Here is an 11,916-nt window from a genome sequence, read left to right as displayed (position 1 = left end):
CTATTTTGAGTGAAATATGCAGAGAATTCACTTCGATTATTGCTCACCAATTGCTCCTATAACACAATATTCTTGTAAATACCAAAACCAAAACACTGTTTGGGTTCCACTTGAGGGATAAATATCTACAGGATCCATTTGCAAAAGACACATTAAACCTCAAATGAGAAAAGGAAGTGTTTCAGGCTGATAAAACTGTATACAGTCTGTAAAACTGGAGTAATTCCTAATAAAAATTCAGGGTGCTGGTTTTCCACAAATGTTTTCTACAACTAACTGTTTCCAGGAGGGTGAAAAGTTTGAATTGGTGTCGTCTTTACACCAAATCCGACCAGCTGTCTTTAAATAATTAAAGAAAAACAAGTTTCAAGCCCAATTACTAAAATTTATTCACTCTTGATGACACAACAGATTGCATGATGGAATGGTAAAATAATTTCACACCAAACTTGCAGGCCCAAAGTTAGAGTTCATTTCCTCAGTTATAAAACAAAGTCTTAATGGATTCACTGATCCACCTTTATACATTTCAATACAGAGCAGCACACATTGAGAAAATAGAGGCCAAGAGTACACCAAACAAAACAGATGAGATGAGTGGGACATGTAAGTGTATGAACATGATATTAAATCCCATGTTTGCTTTAACTTCCCTGTGGGGAGTTTAAAAAATGAAACAACAAAAACGACAAGTACATCAACCAAGAGAAAGGCACCTCTGGCAAAAGAGTGTTGCAAAATGGTAATTATCCTTTAGTGTGTATTTACAGGCTTTAGTACTCATTAAATGCCTATAAAATCAACATCAGCTATCTATAATATCATTCCTTCTCAATATTATCAGCTATTTACCATCTCTGTGATTTTGAAAATGTTTTCTTGTGACTTTACTTTATTCTTCCATTCTCATATTCATACAGACAACGTGGTCTTTATATATATTACAAGCTATCTACATTTAATATTAAAATACAATAAGATAGTGAGAGAGCAGCATTGACATTTGGCAAGAGTTCGTGATTCCCTCAGGCGATATAGGTCTTGACCTTCTGTGTTATGGCTCCACAGCAGATTGGGCACTTGATGAGTGACTCTGAACACTCCTTACAGGTGACAAGATGACCACAAGGAATGAAGACCATACAGATATCTCTGTCCATACATATTTTGCACTGTTTCTCCATTTGGAGCTTCCGTAGTTTCTCCAGTGGGTCCTCATCTGGAAGAAAGAGTGGGGGGAAAAAAAAGATCAAAATGTGTTTGCACATATTTAAAGGGATCACAAATCAAAAATGCACATTTTTCGTCTTACCTGTCGTACTATTTATGAGTCTAGATTATTTTGGTGTGAGGCACCATGCGTTGGAGATATCGGCCACAGAGATGTCTGCCTTCTCTTGGTACTAGATGTCACTTGGCTTGTAGTGCCCTAAATGCCAAACATACATCTGAAAACCTCAACAGCAATGCCTATTTCCAGAAATCATGACCTGGTTACTTAAGATGACCCACAGACCTTGTTTTGAGCAGTTTCAACGTTTAAATATTACTCGCGTCTTCCTCTGCTGAGCTGTAACATTAGCTAGCTCAGTGGTGCTAGGTGAGCTAGCAGCAGACGCACGCTTCCTCCTTACGGTTGGCGGGTGTAGTTCGATATAAATAAACTAGTTCCTTAATGAAACTGCTAACAACAAGGTCTGTGGATTATCTTGAGTAACTGGATCATGATTTCTATAAAGAGACTTTACTGTTGATTTTTTAAAAATCTATTATTTTGACACTTTGGCGACCACAAGCCGAGTGCCATCTAGTTCCATTATATTCAATAAAAGGCAGACATCTGCACGACCGATATCTCCAAAACTCTGCAACTAACATCAAAACAATCTAGATTAGCAAACAGCACTACAGGTGAGAGGGAAAAATATGTATTTTTGATTTCGGGCACAACAGTACCTTTAAATCACGGCTGCTCAGGCTTTGTTTTATGTAATAAACAACAATATTTGTTTCTGTTATGAATCTGGTTCAGCATACAGGAGAAACAGTACCTTTCTCCTGTGTCTTGGCAGCATCGCTGTCTGGTGTGTTATTCAGACAGTCCTCCATAAGTGCTTCCAGGGTGGAGAAGCCTGAGCCCGTCCTGCTCATTTTCTCCAAGATGGTCTTTTCCACAGCACTAGGATCTAAACCCATCTCTATGGCCTTCTGAGCAATCGGAGACCGCAGTACCTCTGAACATGGAGACAAAACTATAGTTACTATGGTACTATCTTTATATATCATTTTTGAAGTACAGAAGATGTTTTAATCATTCTTAAATTCCCAAAAAGGGAAGTGAAATTTAGAAATGTTCATGTTTACCGTTCCCATGTCCTGAAAATCCATTCTGATGACTTGAAGCCTGGAAACAAACACGGTCACAGTTATTTTCTGAGTGACAGCATACAGGTAACAGCATCTTTGATTACTATTTTTTTTTGCCACACAGCCAAATGGTGCATACTTGTCAAAAGAACAACTAACATTGCAGCACTAGGTGTTATCATTTAAATATTGTAAGCATGCATTCTTTTTCAATTTGTCAGGCCAAAAACAAAATTCCCATATGTGCCACAGAGCTGTGTTCATCACTGCAGTTAACAGATAGGTTAACATTTTCAAACTATGTCTTCAAACAGTATTAATACATTTTCATTTTAATACATAGAGGCCTGTGGATTCCAATAATGCTTTAAAAGTAGCCACAGGTGCTTGAGCATTGCTTTAGGACAGAGTTGTAACATTTAAGTCGCTGGAAGGTATTTATTTCAGTTTTAGCCAGGATTTGGACTGAAATATTTTGGATACAATGTCGCACCACTACGTTTAATAATGCTTTTCCCTTTTTTTTTATTCTAACAACATGCTGTCACAGCAATACTCCAGCTGGGTGGGTCTTTATTGTGCACATGTGCAACTTGAACACATGATCAGAAATCAGGTTAAGCATACCACTGGCCAGGAAATCACATGTTTGCCTGGTCTCTCTATGTGCTAATTCTGATTGAGGAAATCTGGTTTCTTGTTTACATGAGGTTTACAAAATCAGGCAAAGTCAACAAAATCCTGATTACTTAAGGAAGTGGTCTGACGTTTTTTTATAAGGGGCTGCATGAGGTACTTATCCATAGTCAGTGTATTGGAGATTGGAGAGTAGATGGAGGTCAGCACGTTGGAGAAGCAGGCAGGAGTACCGCCGCAGAAGCTAATCAATGCACTGCTGTGGACGGGGCAGCAGCAAAACCTACATTAGACACCTAAAATAATTATTATCAGTTTAACTGTATGCTGTATCTAGAATATTTTCACAGCTTTACCATGCTGTAAGACAGCCTGTTCCATACTCCACTGACAAAAACAGTAATTTTACCTCACAGATCAAAAGTAGTTGCTGGTCTGTCAATGCCTTGATTGGACAGTATGTTTATGTTATAGTGTGACTTTGGTGTTTTAAAGGATTAGTTCAGATTCACGGCAGTCATCATAGCAGGAATAGACCAGCAACTCTTGTTTTCTGTGAGATAAAATAACTGTTTTTGTTAAAGGAGTCTGGACACTTAGAAAAAATCATTAACAGTTTAAGTGTACGTTATAATTAAAATGTTTTCACTGCTTTACCTTGTCAACAAACAGATCAATCAAACACCTGAAGCTGTTTTATCCATCTATGCTCTTTTCAAAGTGGTTAAAATGTATTTTGCAGCTGCCCTCGTCCACAGCAATGCATAGCTTAGCTTCCATGGCGATACTCCTGTCTGTTTCTCCAAACCTGGGGCGTGTTGACTGCCATCTACAACACTGGCTATAGATAAGAAACTCATTTAACCCCACTTCTGAATACCCAAACTATCCCTGTAAGTGTTTGTAAAAGCAGTTAATGCTTACAGCTCTATTCCGTCGTGGGCCCTGCAGCTGGATGCTGTTGACAAATTCTTGTCCTTTTTCTGCTAACAGGAAGCTGCATCTGATTAAAAAAACAAACAAACATCATTGTATTAAAACAAAATTAAATGCCCTAGCAAAAACAAAAACAAAAGTCCTGGTGTATACGTGTATGTACATGGTTGTTCTTACCCAGGGTAGTGTTTAGCATGTTCTTCCCAAGGGTCTTCCTCAGGCTGCCAGCCTTTCAAACCTCCACCACAGCGGAAACACAACACCCTGTCTTCTGTTCCTGCAAGACCACACAGAATTTAAATGTATTTTTAGCAAATGCCTGAGCAATTATTTAATTACAATTTCTCTATGTTTCTTAAGTCCCAAGACTATGCAACCCTTGATCAGGCATTTTTGTTCTACCTGTACTGTAGAAGCCAGCTCTGGCAAGCCTCTCATGGTCAATAGGGTGCTGGACACCTACAAAGCTCCCAAGCCTCTCCTCCAAACTCCCCATGGGGACGCGAGTGTTTGCATATTGTCTGCTGCCACCCTCCTCCTCCTCCTCTGTACCTCCCTGGAATGGGATGTTGCCCACATCGTGCCCGAGGATGAAAAAGCAGTAGGGAAAGTGTTTGGTGTGTTCTCCCCAGGCGGTGTCTCCTGCTACCCAGCCACCCAGCATGCCACCACAGCAGAAACACTGCACCCGGTCGCTCTCCCCTAGGTAGTAGAGGCCGGCTTGGGCCAGATCTCGGGGTCTCACGGGAGCAGTAGATGGCCAGGAAGAGAAGGTCTGAAGCCGGGCCTCCTCACGCCTCATGTGAGGGACCATTGGGTAGGTGGACTCGTCGACCACCTCTCCTGTTCTCAAACGGTATTCCATGTCTTCAGCATCTTCATTGTAGGTGGAACCGTTAGTCAGTCTGGTGTCACAAGTGGGGTTAAAATTGGTGCGGTGGGTGCAGCTGAGGAACCTGCATGATGGGGAAACCTGTAATAATGGGGGAAAGTATGATTTAGCTACTTCGAAAAGGACAAAAAAAAAGTTAATCAGGTTGGTTTGTTTTTCATTGTTACTCTGACTACCTCCTTATGTCTCTCTACAGGTGTGTCTCCCCTGCACCAGTTTTCCACAGTCTTCTGGCAGCAGAAACAGCGGACACGATCGGCATGGCCGGTGAAGTAGAAGCCGGCCCGGGCCAATCTTTCTGCTGATACCTGTTGGGACAGGCTGGAGCCACGGAATGAGTCCAGGCGACTGTTCATCAGGGAAAAATCAGCCATGTGATCTGTATCCAAATCGCTGTCTTGACTGAGATCACACATGATGGTACCGGGCAGGCAGTTGCTGAGTGGACTGACTTGATGGACAAAATGTCTGCAGATAAAACAGGCAGAAAAAATATTCTGAAGGTTTAAGCATTGAAATTTAACATTTTAAAAAGGTATCATCAGAGAAATCACTTCTTGCTACTCTGAACATTTAACACTGAAAAGAACTAAACAAAGTATTAAACAGCCACAATACACTTTATTTTGCAGCATTTTTGTTGTTACTTGGTGTTGGTTTTGTAGTTTTGTGTTTTATTAGTATTTATCACATATTTAACATTTTTATTGGTTTACATCTTCTTGTCATGTTCTTCTTGTCATGTTTTATCCTGTATGTTGTCTGTGATGTCTCAAACTGTGTCAGTGGATGCCTTGCACTTCATACTGCAAAACAAATCTACCTGCAGGTACAAATAAAACGATGTGAACCTGAACAGAAGTCAAAAATCAGAAAATCCATGGATTTCTGTGTCTCGCACCAGAAAGCAGATCTGCATAACTGTGCTCATCGAGGGTCACTGTGCCTTTAAGAGAAACAGCCAGACAATCACATGGAGGCATTGGGTATTCCATGTGAGGGATGGGCACCAGTGACTCCCTACAGCTCTGCAATACACAAGAACTGCAAAGGGTGTATCCCTCTGCAGCCTAACAACACACACTATTCCAAAGGGCAACAATAAAAACTCATCCTTAAATGATATGGGACAGTCAGACATACACTGAACATTTAACAGGTCTGATAACATTCGCAGAACAAAAAAGAAATAATGAGATCAGCATTATGGAGGTGTGGCATCATATTTTAGTAAGCAAAGGTACACGGTGTGTCTTAGTTACAAGGGAAATTATTTCGCAACACATCATGGGAAGCATACCACACCCCCACTTATGCATTTTTTCCCAGAGGCTGGAACTTTAATGTTGTCACTGCTGCAATGCTGTCACACAGCCGAAGGTTTTGACTTTTTTTGAGAGTACATGTGTAACATCAACGTTATATTCCACTGAACATACACCACAAATAGATTCAAGCCCAGGATAGGTAGCACATAACTTTGCAGTGTAAAATATGTATTATTTTCACAGCAACTGTGTATTGGAAGCTACAAATCAAGTATACCAAATTAAGATGACCTAAAATCTCTGATCCCACAGCAGAAAACAATGCCACATCGGGATGTATAAGCCAGGACTTACCTTGTGACCACAGTTTATTAGCAATGTTACTGATTAAATGTGGAGTTTGATCTACTACTATCTTTTAGAGTATATGTTTGCTTTATTGAAGACAGCAGCTTCTGGTCTTTGAAACTGGTTACATGTCGACACTCTGTCATGAAAACAATCATCAGATCAATATTAAGGTTGAAGTTTAAATTTATGTTTAATGTACAAACCCAAAAAGCAGCATCTAAAGCATTTGTAAAGATACTCGCTGGATCTGTCTTCAGTCACCAGCACTAAGCTGGAAGATCATGGCGTCAGGGTTGTTTGGCCATGTGACAGCAAGTCATAACACAGATATAGAGAGTATCGTCACTTTTATTGATGGCTAGACCGTAAAGACTGGCCCTGCAAATTCCAGAAAGGTCTCGCAGCGTTGCTTTGTACAATAGCAATACAACGGCTCCATAGTGTCTGGCTGTAAACACTGCAAACTGCTGCTTCCATCTGACAGCTGCTAGCTCGCTAACTAGCTAAACGCTTTGCATAAGCTCAATGTGGTCTGACGAGTAAATATTATGAGCTTAAACAACGCCAATCAGTAAGGTGTATAATCCAAACAGTCTGTTTGGACTTTGACCAGTGCTCTAGAGCTGTAATGCAAATGTTAAGTTACTGGGCGGGATAGCTAAGATTAAATCTAACCTAACGCTAGCTACAGATATTAGCTAGCTCCGTTTCTTTAGCTACATAACGTCAGGTCAAAAAGTTAGTTACGAAACTATAACTACAAAACTTCGATAATTACCTTGTAACACCGTACAGCCAGTTCTTCAGTTTCTAATTTCAGTCAGTCTTTTGTGTGAACACCGCCTACAGGGGAATGCAACGATTAAGGGGAACTGTTTATTTGACGTGACCTCGCTTCCAGGAAGTGACTGCATCGAGACTGGTCAATGCGCATCATGCCGCGCGCATCCCAGCTGACCACTGTTTGTGACGTCAGGAAAGTGATGGGTTTCGCGCTATAATAAATTCATGGTTTTGCAGTTATAAACCGTTCAGTGGGGGTTTCCAAAAAAACCCCGAATTTAACTGTTTACTGAAGGGACTTTCTTTTATTTTTTATGTTTTATCATTAACACAGACTGTTGCAGAATAGGTGTTATGCATATTTGTTACAATACAATTTGTTCACATTTGTTGTCAGTGGTGAAAAGGATCTAAATTCATTCAGTAGACTACATGTACTCAGTGGTGGAAGAACTTTGCAGATCTTTTACTAAAAAGTAAAAATAGCCATTCTACAGTTTAGAAATACTCTGTTGCGAGTAAAAGCCCTGCACTTTCAGCTTTCAAAGGTTTAAATACTTGGGTTGGAATGAAGCAGCAAGAAGGCATTAAAGTCAAACCAGGTTTCAAAGGGTTAATAAAGGGTTTCAACTCCATTTAGCTTTCTGACCCACAATACTTTTGGTTTAGTCTTGCGTTGTTAACAGATGCACAGTGAATTATCTTTAAAAAAAACAAAACACTGTACACAACTTCCTCAGCACCAGACAGACAAAGTTAGCCACTAGCTGGTGAACATAGTGAATCATTTACCTGTAAAAGAGCCAGATATTTCCCCAAGGAGTAGGCCAGAAGCTTGAAATGAATGATAAACATTTCCTGGATCCAATGCTTGCATTGTGCATCAGATAAATACACCCCAAACATACTTAATTAACAGGCTGAACACTGATTTTTATTTGGTCACTTTTGCAACAATTCAAACTTAGCAAGAAATAGCTCATAAGAAAATAAGCGGCAGTGTTGGATAGACTGCACTCAGCGTACGAGTGTTTTTGATCAGACTCCCAGGGTCTGAGCAGCTTCACTGCCCCCTCTGAGGAGCTGATCACAATGCAGTACAGTCCAACTTTTCTCCTCGACATCTCATCTTCCACCTGCTACACATCTGAATGTGTCACACCAGGCCACTCAGGGAGGACTCACTGGGATGAGAATTCTCATTATGTAACTTGCGATGGAAGGGATTTGAGCTGGAGCATGACCTGTAAGTCAGTAAATGAATCATCCCTCCACAATCCGACGGAGTAAGTTGCCCAGGCCGCCCTTGGCTAGCTGGAGGGGGGTCTTCTCCTCTTTGTTCTCGATGTAGATGCTGGCCCCATGTTCCACCAGCACCTTGGCCGCCTCTACTCGCTCCTCGTCACATGCCAGGTGGCTGGGAAAAAGAAATGCATGCAGAAATGTAAACTTTTTATTGTTTTAATTTTTCATTTTGTAAGCACTACATACAGCTCCATTATATTAGTACGAACATAAAAATCTCTGTGACTGATATCTCAAATTCAAAGTAAATAAAACAAAACCTATCTGGATGACTGAATACCACTAAAGGAAGTAAGAAAAAAACAACTTTTTTTTAAATTTGGGTTAACTGAACTTTAAGGGGTTGTGTTGATCATTTCTGCCTATAGTGCTCCACTGAACATGTACGTTTGTGCCAGCAGCCACAATGATGTTTTAGACAAACACTTATCGACACATACAGTGGTGTGTTTCCCTGTGAGTCCTGGATGTTGGTTGAGGCGCTCTGTTTGAGAAGCAGCTGGATGAGGCGGTAGTTGCCCTTAGCAGACGCTCTGTGAAGGGGAGTGGACTGATACTTGTCAGTGACATTGGGGTCTGCTCCGTTTTCCAACAACAGCAAGGCAATCTATGAAGAGGGAAAGCTCTGTTACTCACAAGTCATTGATAAGTAACCTACTTTTAGGGACTTCACTTTGTATGAGAATTAGCATACGTGTTTTCAGATCCTGTTCTGTTGGTTCTGGAGTGTCATGCCACAGTTCATGAGTGAAATTCCATGTAAGTTACGCATTTCTTCCAGTAAATACACTCCTGATTTAGACAACTGCATGTTTTCTTCTTCTGTAGTGATTAGGGGTTGTCCAGTAATGACTAGAGACATTTTCTGCATTACAATCCCATACAAAATACTAACTGTATACAGTATACTATATAACAACTGTAACAATATAATATATATTGTGCAGTTAGAATACAAGAAATATATGTATTTCACTGTTTTGTACTAATCGGAAATGTGTCAATATATGTCCTGACTAACACTAGTCAAGGTGCCCATTCAACATCACAAAGCATATTTATCTATTTTTACTGATGCTTTCACTCTGCTGTTATGCACTTGATAGGATTGCATGCAATTTCATTGTACAATGACAACAAAGATACTCTATTCTATTCTTTTAGTCAAAGAGAAAAATGATTCAAAAGCTACACTATGCAGAATTTTCCTGAAAGAAACAATGTATATGTATAATACAAAAGAAATTCTTATGACTCACTATAAGTATGTGGCAGTGTATTTTTCTGCAGAGACTCTGCCCTCTGCCTGTATTTTATTTTCTTCTTATATTGGAGATGTTCCTGAGCACAGCACACAGGTGGGGTCAGGACTTAATAAAAAGGTAGCAACCAGGTACCAGATTGTAAGTAGCACCAATACAATAGGAAGCTACAAAAATTGCAGACACAGTGCCGAAAAACACAAATATAGTGAGATGAAACACCAAGTTCAAGGCTCATTCCAAAAAAAAGTCAAATGAGTTGGCTTTCCATGTCACGGCAGCCATCAATTTATGCATAGTATACCTTTAAAATGTTGTAGTGTTACACCACTGATTGTTTTCCATACATGTAAATAAAAACAAGAGATAATTCTAATACAATTGAAGAAAAGCAACAGCAAAGACAAAAATAGCAACCAACCGTGTTTCTCTTATTTAAATCTGCTGATTATTTTCTCTATTCATCCTATGGCAGACATATAACATACGAAAACAGTTAAATATGTTCATCACAGCTTCCCAGAGCCCAAGCTGACGTCATCATGTGTTTTGATCTGTTCAATTTGCTGTCGAAAATACAAATATTAAATCTAATTTAATGATAAGACAAGGAAAGGCTTTAAAGTTTAATTTTGAAGTAGCTAAAACTACACAACGTTTTCGACATATTACTTAAAATATGACTTAAATAATTAAACACTTATGAAAATAGTTTGCAACTGATTTACTATTGCTTGCATAATCTATTAATCAACTATTCAATGAAGCTCTAAAAATATGATTCAGTATATGGAAAAAGAAATCTAGATATTGGAAATAGCACTACTAATTATTCATATTAATAAAATACAATTTTGATTACATGTATAGAGCAATTTGAAACACACTAAATAAACAACATAAATCTAAGAATACATGTGGTGCAGTCACATGGCATCACGTAGATCAAACTATCAGCCAGACCTGGGAACCTTACCTCATATCTGTCTTTGGAGGCGGCATAGTGCAGAGGGGTGCACCCATTTTGATTGACTGAATTCAGCTGAGCTCCTTTGGATATTAAAGATCTCACTATGTCATCTCTGCCTGCAGATGCTGCAATGTGAAGAGGGGTCCACGAAGCCTGGGAAGTAGCACATCACATATGGTCATTTCACAAAACAAAATTTCACATCTATCTATTTATCTAATTTGACATCATTATAACACTGCTATAGCCCCCATTACATCATATTAGATGGTAATACAAATAACATTATAACTTAATAACATGCTAAAAAAACTAAATAATATAAACGTGATTATTACTGCTTTTGTAAGTATAAACTTTCTGGGTGCAAGGAATGAAAGAGACACATTGAGAATCTATTTATTGTACTCTGTGCCACGATTTGGGTGGTTGCTGTAGTATTAGGTCTACATTATTAGGCTATTATTGTAGGGTGCACCTGTTTTCTACTAATTGTCTTCCCTTCGACATCTTATAGGACAACAATATTTTTAAAAACACTTCACAAAATTCAGTTTTAGAACCATTAGGCCTACATCATCTTGCAGATTCACTTCAACACCCAGGTCAAGCAGAAACTCCACAATGTTGGTGTGTCCAGCAGAACAAGCCCAGTGCAGGGCGGTTCTTTGGTCCTGAAATGATAGAAAGTCATGGGTAAAAACGTGGAAAGCTTCACTTGACATTTGTTGTTATTTCAAAACAACCATCCCTACCTGGTCCGTTTTGCAGGCAAGCGATTTATCTGACAGAATGCACTTTTTTAATTCCTCAAACTGTCCCGTGTAAGCAAAATTACAGACCTCCACATTTGATACAGATCCCGCCATTGTTAAATATTCTTTAAATATCAAAAATGTTACAATAACTAGCCAAGTTGGGATGCTTAGGAGTTTATTCGTGTCAGGTTTAAACTGTTTGAACCAATAGAGCAATGACTCAGGAAATTATGAACTCCACTTCCGCATGGGCTATTTTATCTCTTCAAATTAAAATAATATCAGTGGCATCATCTGACAATAAGACCGTTTTTCCGCGCCGTTTCATTGCTAAATCAAGTTATTATTCCATTTAAATTACGTATAAAATATAAAATGTGATAAATAA

General features: G+C 39.2%; 2 protein-coding genes across 2 annotated transcripts; both read right to left on the bottom strand.

Annotated features, from left to right (window-relative positions):
* Positions 1 to 364: 364 nt before the first annotated feature.
* xiap (X-linked inhibitor of apoptosis) lies at positions 365 to 7,385 on the bottom strand. The gene is made up of 8 exons (XM_042493150.2): positions 7,229 to 7,385; positions 5,008 to 5,299; positions 4,342 to 4,912; positions 4,117 to 4,216; positions 3,928 to 4,006; positions 2,365 to 2,404; positions 2,052 to 2,234; positions 365 to 1,219 (listed from the first exon to the last, which is right to left on the bottom strand). The coding sequence occupies exons 2-8, from the start codon at positions 5,245 to 5,247 to the stop codon at positions 1,026 to 1,028; spliced, it is 1,407 nt and encodes a 468-aa protein (XP_042349084.2). The 5' UTR covers positions 5,248 to 5,299; positions 7,229 to 7,385; the 3' UTR covers positions 365 to 1,025.
* Positions 7,386 to 8,145: 760 nt separating this feature from the next.
* Positions 8,146 to 11,765, bottom strand: psmd10 (proteasome 26S subunit, non-ATPase 10). Its single transcript, XM_042493639.2, has 5 exons — positions 11,526 to 11,765; positions 11,346 to 11,444; positions 10,777 to 10,923; positions 8,979 to 9,145; positions 8,146 to 8,650 (listed from the first exon to the last, which is right to left on the bottom strand). The coding sequence occupies exons 1-5, from the start codon at positions 11,637 to 11,639 to the stop codon at positions 8,497 to 8,499; spliced, it is 681 nt and encodes a 226-aa protein (XP_042349573.1). The 5' UTR covers positions 11,640 to 11,765; the 3' UTR covers positions 8,146 to 8,496.
* Positions 11,766 to 11,916: the final 151 nt, after the last annotated feature.

Source organism: Plectropomus leopardus, chromosome 8 (genome assembly GCF_026936395.1).
Source record: "Plectropomus leopardus strain MGB_pleo_1.0 chromosome 8, ASM2693639v1, whole genome shotgun sequence".
In the NCBI taxonomy this organism is placed as follows: domain Eukaryota; kingdom Metazoa; phylum Chordata; class Actinopteri; order Perciformes; family Serranidae; genus Plectropomus; species Plectropomus leopardus.
This window is presented reverse-complemented; position numbering and strand designations above follow the sequence as displayed.